This window comes from Zea mays, chromosome 4, assembly GCF_902167145.1.
Source record: "Zea mays cultivar B73 chromosome 4, Zm-B73-REFERENCE-NAM-5.0, whole genome shotgun sequence".
Lineage (NCBI taxonomy): Eukaryota > Viridiplantae > Streptophyta > Magnoliopsida > Poales > Poaceae > Zea > Zea mays.
In genome coordinates this window covers 198,803,558-198,823,054 of record NC_050099.1, presented here as the reverse complement: position 1 = coordinate 198,823,054, position 19,497 = coordinate 198,803,558, and the positions used below count along the sequence as shown (strand labels likewise).

General features: G+C 43.2%; 1 protein-coding gene and 1 pseudogene across 2 annotated transcripts; both read right to left on the bottom strand.

The window, feature by feature from the left end:
- Positions 1–3,882: 3,882 nt before the first annotated feature.
- Positions 3,883–8,481, bottom strand: LOC100502364 (DA1 superfamily protein pseudogene; annotated as a pseudogene). Its single transcript, NR_145707.1, has 14 exons — positions 7,590–8,481; positions 7,379–7,462; positions 7,206–7,271; positions 6,397–6,655; positions 6,120–6,206; positions 5,993–6,043; positions 5,850–5,900; positions 5,613–5,732; positions 5,227–5,439; positions 5,066–5,128; positions 4,855–4,941; positions 4,693–4,783; positions 4,256–4,366; positions 3,883–4,087 (listed from the first exon to the last, which is right to left on the bottom strand). The product of NR_145707.1 is annotated as a DA1 superfamily protein pseudogene (transcript).
- A 289-nt stretch (positions 8,482–8,770) lies between these two features.
- On the bottom strand, positions 8,771–10,383 carry LOC103654408 (uncharacterized). Its single transcript, XM_008681244.2, has 2 exons — positions 10,084–10,383; positions 8,771–9,966 (listed from the first exon to the last, which is right to left on the bottom strand). The coding sequence occupies exons 1-2, from the start codon at positions 10,292–10,294 to the stop codon at positions 8,915–8,917; spliced, it is 1,263 nt and encodes a 420-aa protein (XP_008679466.1). The 5' UTR covers positions 10,295–10,383; the 3' UTR covers positions 8,771–8,914.
- Between the last annotated feature and the right edge of the window lie 9,114 nt (positions 10,384–19,497).

Below are 19,497 nucleotides of genomic sequence, written 5' to 3'. Positions count from 1 at the left end.
TACCACCCTCGTGGTAGCACTGTTATCTCAGGTTAAGCTCCATGCTCTAATTAACAAGATAATTTATCATGAACAATAAATAATCCAGCAATAATGATAAAGCATGATCATAATCCATATATAGCATTAATCCCAAAACCACATAAAACAATAGCAAGACTACCCAATAATTCATTTGTATGCAAGGTATATGGTAAACAGAACTAGGTAACCTATTAGGTCCCATCAGTTTAATCTAAGCATACTACGGTGATTATTCAAGATCATTATTAGGTCAAAGAAAGTGACCAAGGACACAACTTTTTTTGTTTGTGCTAAACCGTGGTATTCTGTATTGTAACACCCCAACATCCTAATTTTGGGTTTTGTATTTTTTTAAAGAATCAAAATAAAGTAAAGGATTATTTCTTCCTAAATATAAATGAATGGTAATGTTATAAGTTTGGTAGTTCAAAATTTAGATTTAAGTTTTAAAACTGAAATTTAAATTAAAGCTCCAAAATAAATAAAGTAGAAACCTCCTCAAATATTGAATCATTCTTTTATGGACTAGATGTTTAGAAACCTTCTCTAAAGAGGTTAAAGTAAAAGTATTTCTTAATAAAAGTTATACATTAGAAAGTATTTTCACCTAAATTAAATGAGAAGTAAATACTGACTTTTTAAAAGGAACCTTTGATTTGACTACAAATTCAAAATAATGATCTCTTTAAAAATGAACAATGTGTGCATTGCATATTTGAAACATTTGCCCAGATAAATGAATAAAGTAGTTAATGTAACTATATACATCAAAAAATATTTGCGTACATGCTGGAGCTTTGTTGTTTGTGCGCAAATCTGAACTCCGCGTAAATTTGAACTGAAATTGAAATAAGAAGTAAAACAGAAAATAGGTGAGAAAATAAGGAAAAGAAAGAGAAAAGGCATATAGGAAAAAAAAGAAGAAGACTCCCATACGTTCAGCCCAACTCCAAGACAAACCACGTTCCTTTGGGTACCGCCATGTGGGACCGTTTCACCAGGTTTCTTCTTCATGTATGCTTCTCCACATCGTAAGTTGTGGTCAGGAGCCGATGTTGCACGGATGTCGGTGAGATATCACCTCCCGTATTGATCGTTGCATCCTCTGTATTCTGCACAGAGTAGTCCTCGAATTAGAGTACAGTACCGTGTCGCCGAGATTGGCATGCGCCGGCGTGCCACCGCTGCTCGGCGTGGAGGCATCGCCGTGGCTGAGAGGCAAAGGAGGAAGAAGCGCTGTGTGCCATTGATCGGTGAACAGATAGGTGAGATTAGATTTTGTGCATATCGGTTTGGGTGGCTATGTTGGGTCGTGGATCTGATCCGCGTATAAGCCATTGTGTACGTTTTGCTTAAGAATCCTTGCGGATTTGGGAGATCATTCCGCAGTACACTCGTAATTAAAGAACCTTACACGCAAGTTCTGAAAATTATAAAATATACTCTGGATTTTCAATAAATGTAACACACCATACGTCCATCAGCGCCTGAAAAATATGAAATTGAAATCTAAATTTGAATTTCCACTATAAAAATAAATCTAGAGATCTTTGAAAACCTACAACTTCTTTATTTTATCTCCGATATTAGTGGTTCTTAAACCTACAGACTCGTGTCGACATGTAGAAGATTCTTACACAGTTTGTTTTCATATTTGGTAAATTGTTATTTTTTAGTTGTTATTTGTCTGTTTGTTCGTATTGCTACGATTAGACGACTCGGCACTTGTCCCGCAAAATGGAGAGTGCGCCGAAGCTTCTATTTATAGGCGAGCCTATTCTTTAGCGGAAGAATTTCTTATTAGAAGTCCTTTTTTTTAATAGACTGTAACATAGATAATTTGCCCGGCACCCAACAAGAGGATGCGCCGCAACGGCTTGATAGCTATCAAGAAATCCTGTTCAGAGTAAGAAAACGGATGCGCTTTAGCTAGACGGCTTTCGCGCTAGAAAAAGTTAATGATGAACCCGAAGCTCAGCAGTTTGAAGATTCTGATTGAAGGCAAGTGTGTCCTTTATCCAATTCTTGACCTAATAATATTAATGTTCTCACCATGCATGCACTGTTAGGTTAAATTGATGGGACCTAATAGGTTACTCAGTCTTGTTTATCCTACACCTTGCATATAAATGAATTATTGGGTAGTCTTGCTAATATTGCTCTACCTATTTTTGGGATTAATGGTACATATGAGTTATGATCATGCATTATTGTTATTGTTGGCTTTATTATGCATGATAAGAATATTTTGTTAATTGGAACATAGAGTGACCACCAAGACAACATTGCGACCACAAGGTTGGCATGGGACGCCATTAGCTAATTAATTAGCGAAGCTAGTGTGTGAGAACCTTATCCGAAAGGGGCAAGCAGGGAGGAGTTGCCGTAAGTATAGGGAGGTTCTCTGCTGATCTTGCTGCGATAGCTTTTCAGACGAGAGATTCCTATACACACCTCTGCCTAAAATCGTAACGGGTTTTCTCATGCCAGTAGAGCTTTGTAAAGACCTCGTAGTGTGCGCCCTCGTCAACTCACCTTGGAAGTGTTTAAGGTCCGTACAACCCAATGCGAAAAAGGAACCCGACTTGTGGGTAAAGATGTGCCACCTCTAAAGAGTGTAAAACTGATATATCGGCTGTGCTCACGATCATGAGCGGCTTGGACCCTCATGTGAGTAATTTATGGAATTAAATCTAACTTGACATGCATTGCATCATGGGATCTTTCATTAATGATCTATTATCTAAACGGGTTGTTACCTAGTAACTGCTAATAAAATTTTGACCAACCAAAATTAAAAGCAATGCTCAACCTCAACCACATTCCTTGATAAATCTTACACTATACTTTTACTCACACTTATTGAGCGATGACCATATGGGAGCTCACCCTTGCTATAATCACACCAGGTCAAGAGCAGGTACCACCGAAGGAGGACTACTACGATGGGATCTAGGCCGTCGTCTCCGAGTCAACCGCACCTGTGAAGATAGTTATCTTAGTTCAGATTCATTTTATTCCAGTTATTTTGTAAGACATCCTCGTTATATAATAAAGATTATGACATTGGTTTATATACACTGATTCATCGTATATGTGAACTTAATCATGACGCATATATAAGATGGATCTGGATTTATCCTTAAATCCCGATGTAACATGTATGTTCTGTTTCTTTGAAAAAAGCAATCACAGCACTAGTTGATCCAACGGATCGAAAATATCCTGAAACACTACAAGAAACTGGTTAAAGAACGTGGGTGAAAAACCGTCGAACTTAATGTAATAAGCCGTCGAACTTACCGTAAGAACGTGGGTTTACCGACGAATATAGCCGACGGCGATTTTTGGACGAACTTAGAGAAGTAAGTTCGACGGCCCCGTCGAACTTAAGGTTAAGAACGTGGGTACCGTCGAACTTAATGTTAAGAACGTGGGTACCGTCGAACTTAATGTTAAGAACGTGCGTTTTTAAGTTCGACGGGGGCCGTCGAATTTTTTCCCATAAGTTCGACGGCACTCACGTTCTTAACCTTAAGTTCGACGGGGCCACGTGGCCGTCGAACTTATGTGTCCTACGGACGTCTGCGCGGACTGCACAATAAATTCGACGGTACCCACGTTCTTAACCCTGCTTGGGTCTGCACAGACTGCACAATAAGTTCGACGGTACCCACGTTCTTAAGGTTAAGAACGTGGGTACCCACGTTCTTAACCCTTTTCCAGAAAAAAAATAAAAATACAAAAATGAAAAAATAGACACACAAAATATCACATGCAACACAATATATCACATACAATACAGATTTCAAACACATTGATATATGTTCATATCACAAATTCACACAAGTCCAAATATATAAGTTCGCAAATTCACATAATTCCAAATACATAAGTTCACAAATTCACACAAGTTCACATCCATAGTTCACAAGTTCAAATACACAAGTTCAACTCTCGATCAGGACATCAGATTGTTGTTCGTAGCTCTACCACTAGAATTGAGACATCTGTCCGCAAAGTCAACGTGAGGGGAAGGAGTCACTTGATGGGAGCCGGAATCCTACAAAATAAACCAAAATTCTCATAAATACACAACTGGCATTAAATCACATGCATGTACACAAAGATATAGGAAAGCATGAAATTCACATAGTACAAAAAAATAAAAAATACAGAAATGAAAAATTAGACACACATAATATCACATGCCACACAGAATATCACATACAATACAGTTAGTCCTATAGCCTTTTGTTGTACTGTGTCCGCCAACCACTACCTCTCCTCTCGGCATCGGATAATCAGAAATCTTGTAACCACCTTCTTCCCATGAAACAAGCTACATTGGTTTGACGAAAAAAGGAACATATTTCAGATAATTAAGGACTGGACATGCTGGAAAGAGATCAGTTTTCAAGAAAATGGAAGTGTTCATTGGGGCAAGTATTTAATGGAAAAGTTTGAGCATTCCATTGAAAAAACTTAAATGCTATGCTACGTGGTTGATAAAATGGATCCAGAAAAGGTGCCAAGCATGACACTCCCAGACACGCTTAAATATACCACTTGTTTTATTTAATGCAGGTTTCATCTGCTACATCTGTCATATGAATATCAACTACATTTGTTAACAGATCCAGCAAACATCAAATTTGTAGAACAAACCTTCACATAGCAGCAAGTGGTGTCATCCCATTCAGTGAAAGCTGCTCCAGCACAAGTTTCGGTCAAATCATAGCCTTGACCCACTGGGACACTGCAGCAACACAACAATCAAGTATCATATAAGAACAAGAAGCAAAGGAAACACCTTACCAGAGGAATCACCCTCAATTCACATCTCCTAGTCAGTTTTTGTGGCTGAGTTCTCATGTCCAGTAACCGGTTTCCACCAATCCTGGGCCTCCTAAGTATCTACACAAATAATGAACAGTCAAAACGGCAGAATCTGTCGTTCTCATCTGCTGTCATGCTAAATCAATACGAGCAGTCTGAAATTAAGAGCTTCTTTTCAGTTCATAGCTTGAGTTGAACTTACACTGCTCACAGTCTGCTCCTCCGACAGACACAGGCCCCTTGTCTCAGGCATGTGGTGTGGGCCCTGGATAATGCAGATGCAGGGTGGACGTTAGTGTTTCCTTCCGAAGACTGAACATTCTGCACGAAATTAAAAAAAGGGGGGGCAGAGGGAATACTCACTCTACTCTCTCCTTCCATGGCTTCGTTAAGCGCTTGCTGCTCAACCAAGAGCATGGGTATCTGCTGGTCCAGCTTCATTTTCATCCCCTCGTAGTAGTCCCTGATAGAATGGTACAGGGGCTGGCATTCACCGGTGTCCATGACCGCAGACCCCAGGCATTCCATGCACAGGCTGCGGTCGTCTCCCAGTGACATGTACTTTGTGTTCCTTGGCTGCAGAATTACAACCGGGAAAAAAAGAACTTGTGGTGAATAAATGCCTTTGAATCAGTCAATGGAAGGCCTAGTTTGAAAACAAGTAACCAGAACTGCATGCGAACCATTTTCGTGTGGATTCATAATAGTGCACAGCGTATGATAAATATATTTTTCCCTAGTATTTATACCTCCATTTTCTCACAGCTGCAGCAACGTGGCGTCCTGTCGTGCTCATGCGAAGGGCAATACTTCTGGCCCTAGAACGGGTGGGATCTGTACTCTATCAGGCCACTCCTGTTCGTTGGAATCTGCAGAAACAGACAAAGGAAAAGAATGAGCTTCTTGCAATGACGAAGTACAGAAAAGTTAACGCATATGTAGTTTTGTCAGTCTGCAGGTCGTTCAGATTTCAGAGGAAGCCTTACAAACTGAAGGCAGACGTCGCATTTCGGATGGTGCAGCTCCTTGTAGCACAGCTTGTGGTATGGATACCATAGGTATTTTAGATTATGGGATATGGACAGTCCATACAATGCAACTCGAGTGATAAATGCCACAGAAAAATTACCTATAAAGTCTTTCCAATATAATCACCCCTTCTCTCCTTCTCAATGACAGACTGAAAGAAGTAGAAATATCGGTTACAATCTCAAATGAGAAAACACAAGTATTTCCTTGAGCTAGAAGATACTCACCTAGTATATATTTCTAGTGGTAATATTGTTATCCCTCGTCAGAGTAACATCTATGAAACACTCATAATTCTCCAAATCCAAGTCAACCTACAAATACCTCAGTATCTGAATCACCCAAAGCATTTCCAGTCTAAAATTAGCAATGCACTACATGTGTTCATTGGTTCCCTAATTAAAAACACAGACTAAGCAATGCAACTCGCAAACTGAACCCGAAGCGCCGGAAGCTCATTTTACTGCAGAGAGCACAAGGAGTAGAGACCGGAAGCGGACGGACCACGACGACGCGCGCCTAGCTTGTCGCGGAGCTGGGAAAGTAATAGCGGGCGGGGGAGCGGGACGTTGGCTGCCAACTGCTGCTGCTGCCCAACACGCCGACGAAATTTACTGCGCTGCTGCTGAAGCGTGGAGGGGGAAAAGACGGCACGCCCCCGGCGCTTTCTTGCAGGCAGGTGGCGCGGGAAAGAAGAGCAACGCCGGAACTGCAGAACTCGCACAGAGCGCCGGAAATTTTCTTGCAGGCAGGCGGCGCTTTGCTGGAAGTACCAGATTTGAATTGCCAATTGGGAAAATTAGCTTATTCAAGATAATGAATATTATGATGATACTATTAACTCAAAAACATCCACAGAATCAATAGTAGATTAAAGTAAAAAAGAAATTTGAATGACTACTCAAATCTTCATGAACTGATTGCAAAATAGCTCTCCAAAAAATACAAAAAAAAACAGGTGAATGATATCCCATAAGATTGGTTGCACTAAGACAATTGTAGAGATCAGAGGGTTTCTAGAGTTACAATAAAAGTAGATAAAGATCACAAGAATAGGAAGGCAGTAAGGCACAACTTAAATGTTGCAACTAAACTTATACAAACAAACAAAATAATTAGTTTGTATCAAAGTAAGCCACAACTTAAATGTTGGAGCTAAATTTAAACAAACAAACAAAATAACTGGTTTGTATCAATGTTCAGTAGTATGCGCACATGCGCTTGCACATAACTAGTAAAAGATAGTTCTCAAACACCCTAGAGAAGAAAACTTTCACAGCACAGCCTGGGCGTGAAATTTTATTCCATACTACCTCAGATTCTAGGCGCTTTCTTTCCTCATTTGTTTTCTTTCTAGCAATCTGCTGCATGCTTTCCACCTGGTTAACAGGTACATAAGTGAATACAATAATTCTGAAGCAACAATTCTGTCCTACTGCAATGTATCTTTAATCGTGAAACAAAATTCACAGATACGAGAACGCACCCTCCGCTTTGCAATGTCCTTGGCTATTTGCTTAGCCCTCCATTCATCAGCTTCCTGGTCAACTCTATCATAATCCGCACGCTCCTATGAAACAACAAGACAAGAGATGCCATCCACATTTCACAATTCACATGGTTGGTTTTTTTGGCTGTTTGGAATGAACCAGAAATGTATAATGAGACGTATAAAAGGTGACAGCGGCGAGTGGCACCTTCTGAAAAAGCTCTGCAACATGCTTCCTTCTCCTCTGCCGCCACCACTTATTTCTCTTAGATTTCTGCAGCTTCTGAGTCAACCTAACCATCACCGACCTCTCCTCCCAGGGGCCACTTTGGCTCGTCGCAGAAGAGATAGGCCCAAGAAGATGCTGAAGCTGGTGGCAAAGGTAATTGGCTGCATCTGTTGCCATCGACTCATGAGTGTCCTGACTAATCCCCATGGACCTAGCCAGCTCAACGAAACAGAGGCACTTGTCCTCCGAAGAATCGCCCGACCCCGACGGCAATTCCGCCGAGGACGAAGCAGATTCTCGTGTTTGTGTGGCACCATCACCAGGATTTCCGGCCGCCGCAATTTCCTCGAGCTCTTTTATTCTGACAGGCCATCAAATCCTCTCTTAAGAAATGGGCGTAAATAAGCAGGGCGGCAGGGGAGGGAGCAGCGAGATAGGGAGGAAAGAGAGATGGCGCTGCGCAGGTGGCCGAAGAACGGGGAGCCGTTGGGCGGCGGCGGCGGCGCCCCAACGAACGCCGTGAAGGCGAGGTCGTGGTTGCCGCAGAGGAAGACATGGCGCTGCGCTGGGTAGCGCGTCGGGAGCGCGAGGAGGAAGTTGAGGACCCTGCGGGTGTGCGGGCCGCGGTCGTTGTAGTCGCCGAGGAAGATGACCAGCGCGGTGGCCAAGGCGTCGGCGGGGAGTGCGGCCTAGAGGTTGGACCAGAGGCTCTCCAGCTTCGTGATGTAGCTGTGGACGTCGCCCACACAGATCACCGCGAGGGGTGGCGGCGGGGCACGCGCGGCGGGCGCGCTGGAGGCGGGCAGGTAGCGGCGGGCGCGCGGCTAGCAGCTAGCTGCGGGCGCTCGCGGTATACAGAGGGAAAGAAGAGAGACGCGCAGCGGCGAGAGATTTAGGTCTTTGGGTTAAGTTCCACTGTGCCCATGTGGCCCACGAATTTAATTTAAAAACGTGGGTACCGACGTTTCTAATACGATAAGTTCGACGGTTTTACCACAGGCCCACGAATTTAATTTAAGAACGTGGGTACCCACGTTCTTAAATTAACTCACGAACATAACCTAATTAAGAACGTCGGTACCCACGTTCTTAAATTAACCCACGAACGTTTATTAGTTTCTTGTAGTGAAACTTTATTTATCCTCCATGCACCTCCGGGCAAACAAGAACCTTCTTTTTGCAAGCATGCATGACTGCTTTTCAAGTAGCTTACATGTAGCCTAATCATATCTCGCGCAGGTGTTTGATAAATAAGTAGCTAGACGTGTAAAACACTTTCTTATTATTACTCAGCCGCAAAAGCACTAGTTTTCGTCCTGGTCCTGGCTACCGGTGGCAGCATGCAGCACAATTGTCTCGACTGTAAGTCCGGGTCCGACCCCCGACATGACTCCAAACTGGCAGTCCTTTTCCTTGGTGTCTTCCTCACGGCGGCGGCGATGGCGTATCTCGTCGAGAACAAATATGATCGTGGAGCCCATCATGTTGCCGTACTCACTCAGGACGTGCCGGCTGGCCGCAAGCTTCCCGGGCTGCAGACCGAGCGTAGCCTCGTAGCTGTCCAAGATCGCACGGCCGCCTGGGTGCACCGCCCAGAAGAAGCCGTTCCAGCGACCGCCACCGTCGCTTTCGTTCACGAGGCCTAGCGGCGCCAGCGAGCCAGCTAGACACTGCTCTAAGCTGCCGCCGACAAGCCTCGGCACCTCGGCGGACAGGCGGCCGTCGACGAGGCCGTTCTCTCTGAGACTTAGCACCACCGCCTCGTCTGTGCCGGGCAACGTCGTCTGCGAGGCGGACACCATGTGGAAGATGGGCCGCTCTATCTCCATGGCCATGGGGCGGCTTGTCGGGTCCGCGCCGACGATGATTGCGCCGGCGCCGTCGCCGAACAGCGTCATGGGGACAACCTTGTCCAGGCGGGCGTCGTCGTCCGGGGCGCCGAACATCAGGATCTTGGCCTGCGCGCAGGCCACGAGCACGCGCGCGCCGCGGTTGTTCTCGGCGACGTCCTTGGCGACGCGGAGCGCCACGAGGCCAGCGGAGCAGCCGTGGAGGTAGAGCAGCGTGCGGCGCACGGTCGGGCGGAGGCCTAGCAGCGCCGCGAGGAGCTGGTCGACGCCAGGCTCGTTGGCGCCGGCGTTGGTGGCCACGACGAGGTGCGTGATGTCGGCCGCCGGGCGGCCCCAGTCTGCGATAGCCCTTGACGCTGCCTCCGCGGCGAGCTTGGGCGCGGCGTCGGCGATGACGCTGAGCCTCGTCGTGAGCGACGGCAGGTCGCGGACGATCAGCTCCGGGTGGTCGCCGATGATCTCCTCGGTGTGGTAGAAGTAGCGTTTCGTGATGCCTGACCTGTCACCTGCGTGGAGTGGAATACTCTGTGATTAAAGCAGACTGGTCTTCCATGGCATGTCGCGGACGTCTTTCCGTGGCATGCATGTTTGCGTTGATTAAAGCAGAAGCAAAATATTCTCACAAATCTTCTTCGTCTTGGCCTTGAGCTCCGCGAGGTGCTCGCTCTTGGTTACGTCCAAGTACCAGTCGGCGAACTGGTCTTGTGGTACGCAGTTCTTCGGGTTCGCCGTGCCGATGCCAAGGATAGCCGCGGGGCCATCGGCTCGCAGTCGGTGACGGATGCCATGCAGTACGGTGGCCGAATTGGCACAGCTTCTTGTGGTTGTGGCCATGGCTTTTTTCCTGATCTAAAGCACCTCTGCTTTGCTTGTCATTTACGCATGCAGTCGACGCTTGTATAATGTCGTATCCATTCACGCGAAAATAATGCAGATGCTAGCAACGGCCAACAGCCAACACCCAACAGCTTATATGGCAATACCTCCAACCGAAAAGGAATTTCCACGGCTACAAATTACACGATGTTCGGTTATTTCTATTCAACATCGATTGGATAGAATTAGAAAAAATTATGAAGAACTTTGATTTTCTATGGATTCAAACTCATCTAGTCTCGTACAATTCATATGGATTAAGAGCAAAACAAACAAGCTCCGGCTGATGGACATATAACATATATTGGTCCTACAATTATATATAGTCCGATGCTTTCTCAACATTCAAAATCATGTTAGTCCTCATAATTTTCGTTTAGACTCTCAATTTTATCGTACACCAATCAAAGTGGTCATGAACTTTAACCAGTGTACTTTGGCCTCAAATTCTTCTGCGAACTACAAAACTGCATTTTAATCCCTTTCTTCTTGGTTCAGTTTCTTCCCTACTCCTTAGGCTTAGTTTGGATACTCTAGTAATGAGTGGGATTAGAGTGGATTGACATGTATTGAGCGGGTATTTGATCTATTGGGGATTTATACCCTCTTCAATCCCTCCAAAACACTCTAATCCCAAAGTATCCAAACTAGGCCTTACGTGGAATAACCTCCCGGCCCTGCCATTCGTTCATCGTTAGATACTGGCGTTATCTCTCTGGCTATTGAATCAAATATCACACTTCTGATATTTATATCAATATTTTAGAATGAATATTAAATATATCGAATATCAAATTATGAGAATGTTAGGATCTGACATCTTACTGTTCAATTGTAACTTTTTATTTCAGTAGCTAAATATTATTTTAGCATATGGTCAAAAACATATCACTGTTATCACAACCAGTACCGAGGATGTACGGTAGTTAATAAATTTAAAAGGTAAGTCACCAGACCGAGAACTGAATGTAAAGGCACAGGCGACTCGAGAATTTAGATAGGTTCAAACTCTCAATGCGAGATAATACCACATGTACTCATTATGGGGGTGTCTATTTCCTATGCAATGTGATTAAATGATCTACCTTTTTGTAGTATTCTCGCCGTCATTTTATAGTCAAAAGGAGGGTAGGGGACATGGGAATATCTAGACCGATCATAAGGATAACGATCATGCTAGCCGAGTCTATCCCGAATTATTGGGCAGCATATCTCTATAAAAAAAACTCGATCGCTAAGAAAAAGACCGCCATCTCGGTATAATGTCTGGGGCCGCGACACTCAAGGCACACACAACCCATTGATGGCTAAGTGTCCGAAATATGGTCTCGACCTAGAAAATCTCCAAACCTTGGCCCCATCACCAGTGGGCCGTCACCGGCCACTCTGTAACGCCCTAGCCGGAGGGTGGCGTGCAGTACTTAACCCGTGAATGAGGTATCCAATAAAAGATCATAAATGAAATATCCAGTAAAAACATCTTTAAGTCCATTTAATTTAGTTCCATAGATTAATCATGTGAGGATCTGAGGCTCTCTTAATCGTGAGCACAAATGATATATCAGTTTTACACCCTGCAGATGTTCTACATCTTTACCCATAGGTCGCATAAAAGTTCAAACAATTTTGCACTCGACCATGTTGTGCTGGCCAAGCACAATACCACACTTCCATTTCCAAGGTGTGATTGCATAGGGATGCTACGAGGCTTTAACAAAGATTCACTAGTAGGAGAAAACCTGCTAAGATTTTGGACGAGGTGATAGAGATCTCCCTCTACTGATGACCTACCATAGAGCAAATCAATCTGAGAACCGATCTAAACTTGAGCAACGACTTCCCTTTTGCCCCTTTTGGATAAGGTTAACTCATAACTAGCTTTCCTAATTAATCAGCTTTCCTTATGGTTGCACTGTTTTTTGGGTTGTTGTTGCTCTAGATTCCCATTAAATATAGTGATCTTGTCCAACAATGATCAAAACAAAATTCACATGAATATAGCCATATTCATCTGAACAAAACAATATCCAAGTTTATAATAAGACAACATTTCATATATATATATATAGTAATATTCATCAAACAAAACAATATTTCATCTTCCATGTGCAACTTTATCCCCCTAAACCAAGTAGAGCACTAGCATGCCAAACCCAATAAAAATAAAAAACAGGTGTAAACAAGGTATAGGAAAAACAAAACTAGGCATCCCTAATAGGTCACATCAGGCTAACCTAAATACACAATGCATATGTAGGAACATAATAGTAAATATTATATTGATTAAAACAGCTACATTAGAAAGCAGAGTCAGCAGAGTTAACACAATCTTTAAAAGGAAAATCTTAAGAAGGTACTGGTCCAAAAAAAGGAAAGGCTAACTATTCAGTAGCCATGTCTATGACCACACCTTAGTGAAAATTTCTCGTCAATTGGTTCAACATTATTGTTAGGATGAATTTCTTGTAGCTATGCAGGTGAGCATCTTATGGAAAAATGAGTTATTATTAAGGGAAAGATGTGCAGTTGTTAGAACATCACATGACAGATCTAATATTTTTATTCTACTTTTGTAGCCGGTTTCACAAAAGTATGGACTTATTTATGGACTAATATCTAGTAAATAGTTTATCATTAGTACATTGTGCAGCAATAGCAGAGAGAATTGAATTGGTCCTACTGGGCAAGTACTGTTGATCTCAAATTCCACTGATTAGACCAATTCAAACTGCTCTTGTGAGCGTTAGCAACTCTGAATGCATTTCCTGTATTGCCTAGCTCGAGGGATTATATGGCATCAAGAGATTACACTTTCTAAAGCTATTGCCTTCAGTTGAGTCAACCAAAAAAGCTAATATTAGATTCATTTGTTAGAAAAGCAGACATTATAGTAACAAAAAATGGCATCATAAATATATTTTTTCATTAGGTGCACCCACCTTCTCCTCTTGTTATCTAGCCATTACATAGTCTATTCCAAATCGATCATCCACAACCCATTGTAATACTTTTCACGAAGTAAAGTATTTGTTTACATATTCTAAATGCAAAGTAGAGGAAAAGGAACTAATACAACTAATAAAACAAAATATGTTTGTCACATTACAATTACAAGATTTAGTACAAACAATTCTTGTTGCAGTCCAAGTCTAAACAATGTTAGGCAAGGAACAACATGAATACATGATTGCTAATCCAAAAAATATCTCTATAAGATCTCATATTCACATACCAGTGATTTTATTAGCATGGATGATAATGAGGATGTTTAGTTATGTTAGCAAAATGTAATATCATTGTTTGCAGTGGAGCCAACTATGCAATAAATATGGTGTCATATCAACCTGGAAGGTGGGTGGGTCCTAGAGCTCAAAGTCGTCCTCAAAGAAGAGCATGGGTACCTCGCCGAGTCAGCCGACGAGGCTAGAGGAGACCACCAGGGCGCCGTTTAGTATCATTGTTTTCCTTTTATCTTTGTTTTGTGTGCAACTTTTTATATGAATTTGTGTCCTCTGTTTAGTAAATGTACAGGAACAACTATATCGTGTAAAGGTGAACATATAACAAATAACAAAATGCACTTTAAAACCAAAGAGACACATAGCATAAAGCTAAGGACAATGTACTCACTTGTATGGGAGCAGAGAAGTATCAACAATAGTTACTTGTATGGGTGCAATAACGTGTGATGCTAATAGGGAAAGAAAAAAGGAGAGGAACTCTCTGGTCTATCTACAATTCATAAGTCAACCATCTCACTTGCTATTTGATCATCTCAGGTAGGTAAAATTTCTCTCCTGGCTAGCAGTCAGCCAGTCACCTATACACAATCAAGTGGATAAGTATATTGATGAAATGAGTATAATCATTTGTAATTGTGAGATGAGATGTTTGACCAAAAGAACTATTTTAGAATGTTAAACTACAAGCTTGAGGTATTTTTCTGCTTTTTTGACACATTAGAAAGAAAACGATTTTCCCTAGTTGCGACTGTTTAGCAGCGCCCATTCCTTTTCCCAAGAATTCATCTACAACAGCTTCCTCTGAAGATAAAGTTTGGTTCCATCCTATACATATTGTAGTACATCATCAGTTTGAGAAATTAAGATGGCCATTTCAAACCATGATTTAAAAGATTCACCAGGTCTTCCCCTTCTACATCCCCAACAAGTGATTCTCTGGCGTAGTACCTTAGAACAATTGTATTCCAATTGTAGAAATCTGATGACAGAAAACTACAAGATTAAACACTAATCAAACGGGTATGGACTGCTATCGCCAGCGCCTGCTGATTATGAAAATAACAATGAACAAGTACTATATGGTTTTCCTCCAAAGTAAAAATGTACTGCTACAAATAATTCCATCTTTGGAGGTCCAGACATATTCGGTCCAAAGCTGCAATCTGTGATATCTATAGTGACATACTAAACAATAAAGCATGTGAAAAGGGACATTTCTAAATGCATACTACCATTCATCTCCAACAGAAATGTCTGTAGGGTTTAGAAACATGGAATTATTCAGAACCAAAATATGAAGGGGGAAAAGTGCGGACCTTGCAGAAGTTGGAGACAAGGTGGGAGACAGAGCAGGGAGGATCCCTGGTAGAATCGGTGTAGTGTCATGATGGTCTTCTTCCTCACATCCTTCTTGGGGTGCGCAAGATTAGGCTCAATTCAACTCTCATTCCCTTCACTGAACAAAGAGACACTGTTTTTTATTGGGCAGCCTCATCAGCATCCGCCTCACGCACATGAACCTATCCGACATGTTCGACTTTGGCTCCATCGCAAAACTCTCGCTGGTCGCGTGAGGACACCACACATGGGGTAGTACATGTCATACATCATATGCCCATTAACGGTTTTTGTGCACCCAAAACAAGCAACTCGTAGTTCAGTACTACTTTGAAGACTACCTATGTTCTTTTTCCGAAAGGGCAACAATAGATTTGCTTGCTGCCAATATATTAGTAGGATGGCAAACTACGTTTGCGTAGTTTGAAGAAACAACTCTAGTCCTCAACGTCAAATAGGCATGGTAGTTAATCTAGTTTTAACAAGAAAGACCACAATGAAACAGAGGCCCCCTTTGGCAAGGCTCTAGCTCGTCTAAAAACGGCTTCGGCTCTGGTTTCTTTGGCTCATTGGCTTCTCTAGAGGATCCAGAGCTGTTTTGTATTTTTGTTTGGCAAAATAGCTCCTCCTATGTTTTTAGAATCATGTATAAAGAAAATGTCCATAGTGCCCATGCCTCATTTATTTAGTTGTACACATGTAAGGGACATATATATTATGTATGAATATTACGACATTAAACATAATCATATGAGCTATATAATATTGCGTCCTGCTTTCTTAGTTTTACATCCATATTGGCAATTTCATACATCATGCTCAAGAAGACCTAGAAAGTAAGATTGCTTTTGCAATGTCATCACGAAATTTATCCATGGAGCGATCATTGGAGTACGAACACGATGTGTCGGATGCATTTCTATATCTACAAGGAATGGTTGGCACGTATTCAAGACTGCGATCACACTTACGAAAATCTTTGTCATCTTGATCGTTTTCACGGATATAGTTATACAGGCACATGCTAGCTACGACAATCATATTTTGTTTGTCCATAGAGTAACTTGGCATCTTTAGAAGTATACGCCATTTTCAACTTTTTCAGCAAATATTTCGCAAACAACCTTAGTGTTCTCATCACTCCAATCCGCTTGACTGTTATTGAAATGCATGCATATTATGGCACATTACTATGGAGCGAATGATAATGGTACCATGATAAAATTATTACCTTGCATCAATGAGGTTGATGTTCGGAGAGACAGAGCGTGCACAGGAGCGAGTTACAGTAGCTAGAGGTCGAGGTGCACGCCCGCCCCTACGACGAGCTGATGGTGCTAGAGTTTGGCCGATGGTGCTCGTCGATGATGTAGCATAGTTGCCATCTTCGGACATCCAATCTTCCCCCAAAGCGGCGGCCGCTGCTCCATGGGTTATGCTGGGAGTTCATTATCAGCACCAAGCTGAACACCATTGTCTTACATTCCCTAAGCACCAACAGGTTCATCCTGGATAGAGGCGGTGATTCTCCTTCCCTGGGCGGTTGCCGGCGCGGTGGCGTGGCCCGCAACCAGCGCGACGCCTTGCCCTCTAGGATGGGCGGCTCCCGGCGCGACGGCTGCTGACACGGCGGCGTGGCCCACTGCCAGTGTGGCACCTAGACCCCTTCCTTTGGCGGCTGTTATCATGGCGGTGTGGCTCACAGCCAGCGCAGCGCCTTGCCCCCTTCCCCGGACGGCTGCCGGCACGACAGCGTGGCCCGCAAGCAGCACGGTGTCGTGCCCCTGGCCTGGGCAGCTGCCAGCGCGGCGCCGTGGCTAGCCCCAGGAACGGTGTTGACGGTCCGAGGCCCGGCGGAGCTGGCAACCCAAAACACGGCCGCAGGAGCGACCCCGACTGCGACGACGTTGGCGGCCCAAGCCGCGACAACGCCCTCATCGGTGTGACTCGCCTGAAGCACGCCCTCGCCATCGTCTGCTACAGGCTTGATGGAGTTCGAACGGTCGTTGACGCCGTAGAACGCAGGATCGCCAGACAATGCTGCTGCGAGTGCCGTGGTGTGGCTGCTTGCGCCGTAGAAGTCCACCGGAAAATCTTCATCACTTGCCTCGGGCACTCCTCACCTGTCGTGCGAGCGAGTGGGTCTCCTTGCCGGTGATTTTGTGACGCCGCGAGCCGTCCTTGGTGGTTCATCGTTTCGGGAAAACGAACGTCGTACTCACAGGGCCAGATGCGTTGGGAGATAATGCATAAAGGAGGCGGTGGCAAGAGTATAATTTGGTGAAAGGGGTATCTCGGAGTCGGTAGAAACCAGGGTTTGAAGGCTCCGACCCCTAGGCATAAAATAGCTCTAGCTCTTTGATGGCTCTTGACGAGGAACTGTTTTTCTTGGACCATTTGGTACAGCTTCACGATAAGCCAGAGGAGGAGCCATCCTAAGAGCTGTGCCAAAGGGGGGCCAGAGTAAATCAATGCGAAATCCTGCTTGAAAATTGGTAAAACTATATCTATAAACATGTTTATTATATTAACTTTTATAATCAAAGTAAATATAATATTTTAATCTGTTTATAATTATAGTTTGACTAAATATGATTTCTAATCAAGTGATAATTTAGATTAAATTTGTTATTTAAATATCGTCCTCATTCGATTTATATTAACTTAAATCAACATAGAACTTGGTTTTATTGTTGAACCGCGTAAATCTTTCGATAACCATATTCTTTTTAACCATAACTCCGAATCTAGTGGTTCTCGAACCTACGATCTCGTAGTGGCGCATAGATCATTATTGTGATGCTTGTTCTCATGTTTGGTGTAATGTTATGTACTCCTTGTCTATTTGTATGTATTGCTACGAGTAGCAGCAAGGTCACGAGAAACCCGAAGACCAATTTGGTGTTGTACCTAGGATCTCAAGTCTAAGGCAACTTGTGTCCTTGATCACTCTTCTTTACCTAATAATGCTCCTGTTAATCACTGTGACATGCTCTCAAGTTAATTTGATGAGACCCAATAGGTTTCCCTAGTTTTGTTTACCCCATACCTTGCAAACAACTGAACTATTTGGTAGTCTTGCTATTGAACTACCTAGTTTTGGGATTAATGCTATATCTGAATTATGATCATGTTCCAATTTTATTGTTGGTTTAATTATTGTTCATGACAAGATTATTGTGATAATTGGAACATGGAGCTTAACTTAACAAAACAGTGCTACCACAAGGGTGGAATGGGACGCACTTGGCTAAGTAATTAGGAAAGCTAGGGAGAGATTACCATACCCAAAAGGAGCAAGCGGGGAGGCATCGCTGCAGAGTATAGGGAGGTCCTCAGGTCGAACTGCTGCGATGGCTTTTCGGACGAGGGATTACTATGCTTCCTTCTTCCTGAATCCGTAGCGGGTTTTCTCAAACTAGTGGAACTTTGGAAAGGCCTCGCAGTGGATCCCAATCCATTCACCTTGGAAGTGTCTAAGGGTCTAGCTAACCCTAGCTAATCGGGAAACACGTATTATGTGTTAAGATGTGCAACCTCTGTAGAGTGTAAAACCGGTATATCAGCTGTGCTCACGGTCAAGAGCGACTCAATACTCTTGCATGATTAACTTATGGAACTAAACTTAATCTGTTATATGCATTGCATTGTAGGTGTTATTATTAATTCTGATCTCTTATTTAATTGGGTTGGTATCTACTTATACTGAGTAACTGTTAATAAAACTTTGACCAACTTTAAAAGCAATGCTCATCTTTAACCATTTTCTTTTATAAGCCTTACACTTCACATGAGCCCCCACCGTAAGTGAGCTCATGCACATTATTCCCCACAACTTGTTGAGCGATGAACGTATGTGAGCTCACCCTTGCTGTACTCACATTCCCCCCCCAGGTCAAGGACAAGTACCATAAGATAAGAGCATGAATGATGTCGCAATGAGTTCGTGAGACGTCTAGATCATCGTCTCCCAGTCAACTATGGTTGCTGGATTGTTGTCTTCATATGATGTAATTATTTAGCTATTTCGTACAAAACTCCTATTATATAGTAAAGATATGACATTCATTTTTGTACCATGAGTCATCATCTATGTGGGACTTGATCCTAGCTGTCACACCCGGTTTTAGAAGGCAAACCGAATGCGAACCATGTACGTGCTAGGATCAGTTATTCACGTACACAGCAGTTACATAACATGGACATCATCACACAGTGCTCAAATAGTATTAAAAGGGGAAATAATAGTCGATTACATCATACGTCTGAGACGTCCATATAGTCCTTACAATAAATCAAAGTGCGGAAAAGAAACGTAGATAAACGCGGCCTTCACAGGCAGCCGACTGGGGGTTTGCCGCTAACCCACGCCTAGAACTCGTCGTAGTCTTGGAACTCCTGGAAGTCTCCTTCCACAACTTCATCTTCTCCCGAGCAGTGGTTGCAATGCTGACAACCTGGGGATGGGGGGGTTTGGTGTGTAGAGCAAGGGTGAGTACACATCAACATACTCAGCAAGTATCCTGTTTGGCTGTAGTGGACTAGCTTTATGTGGGGATAAGTCAAGCAGTTGCTTTTAGT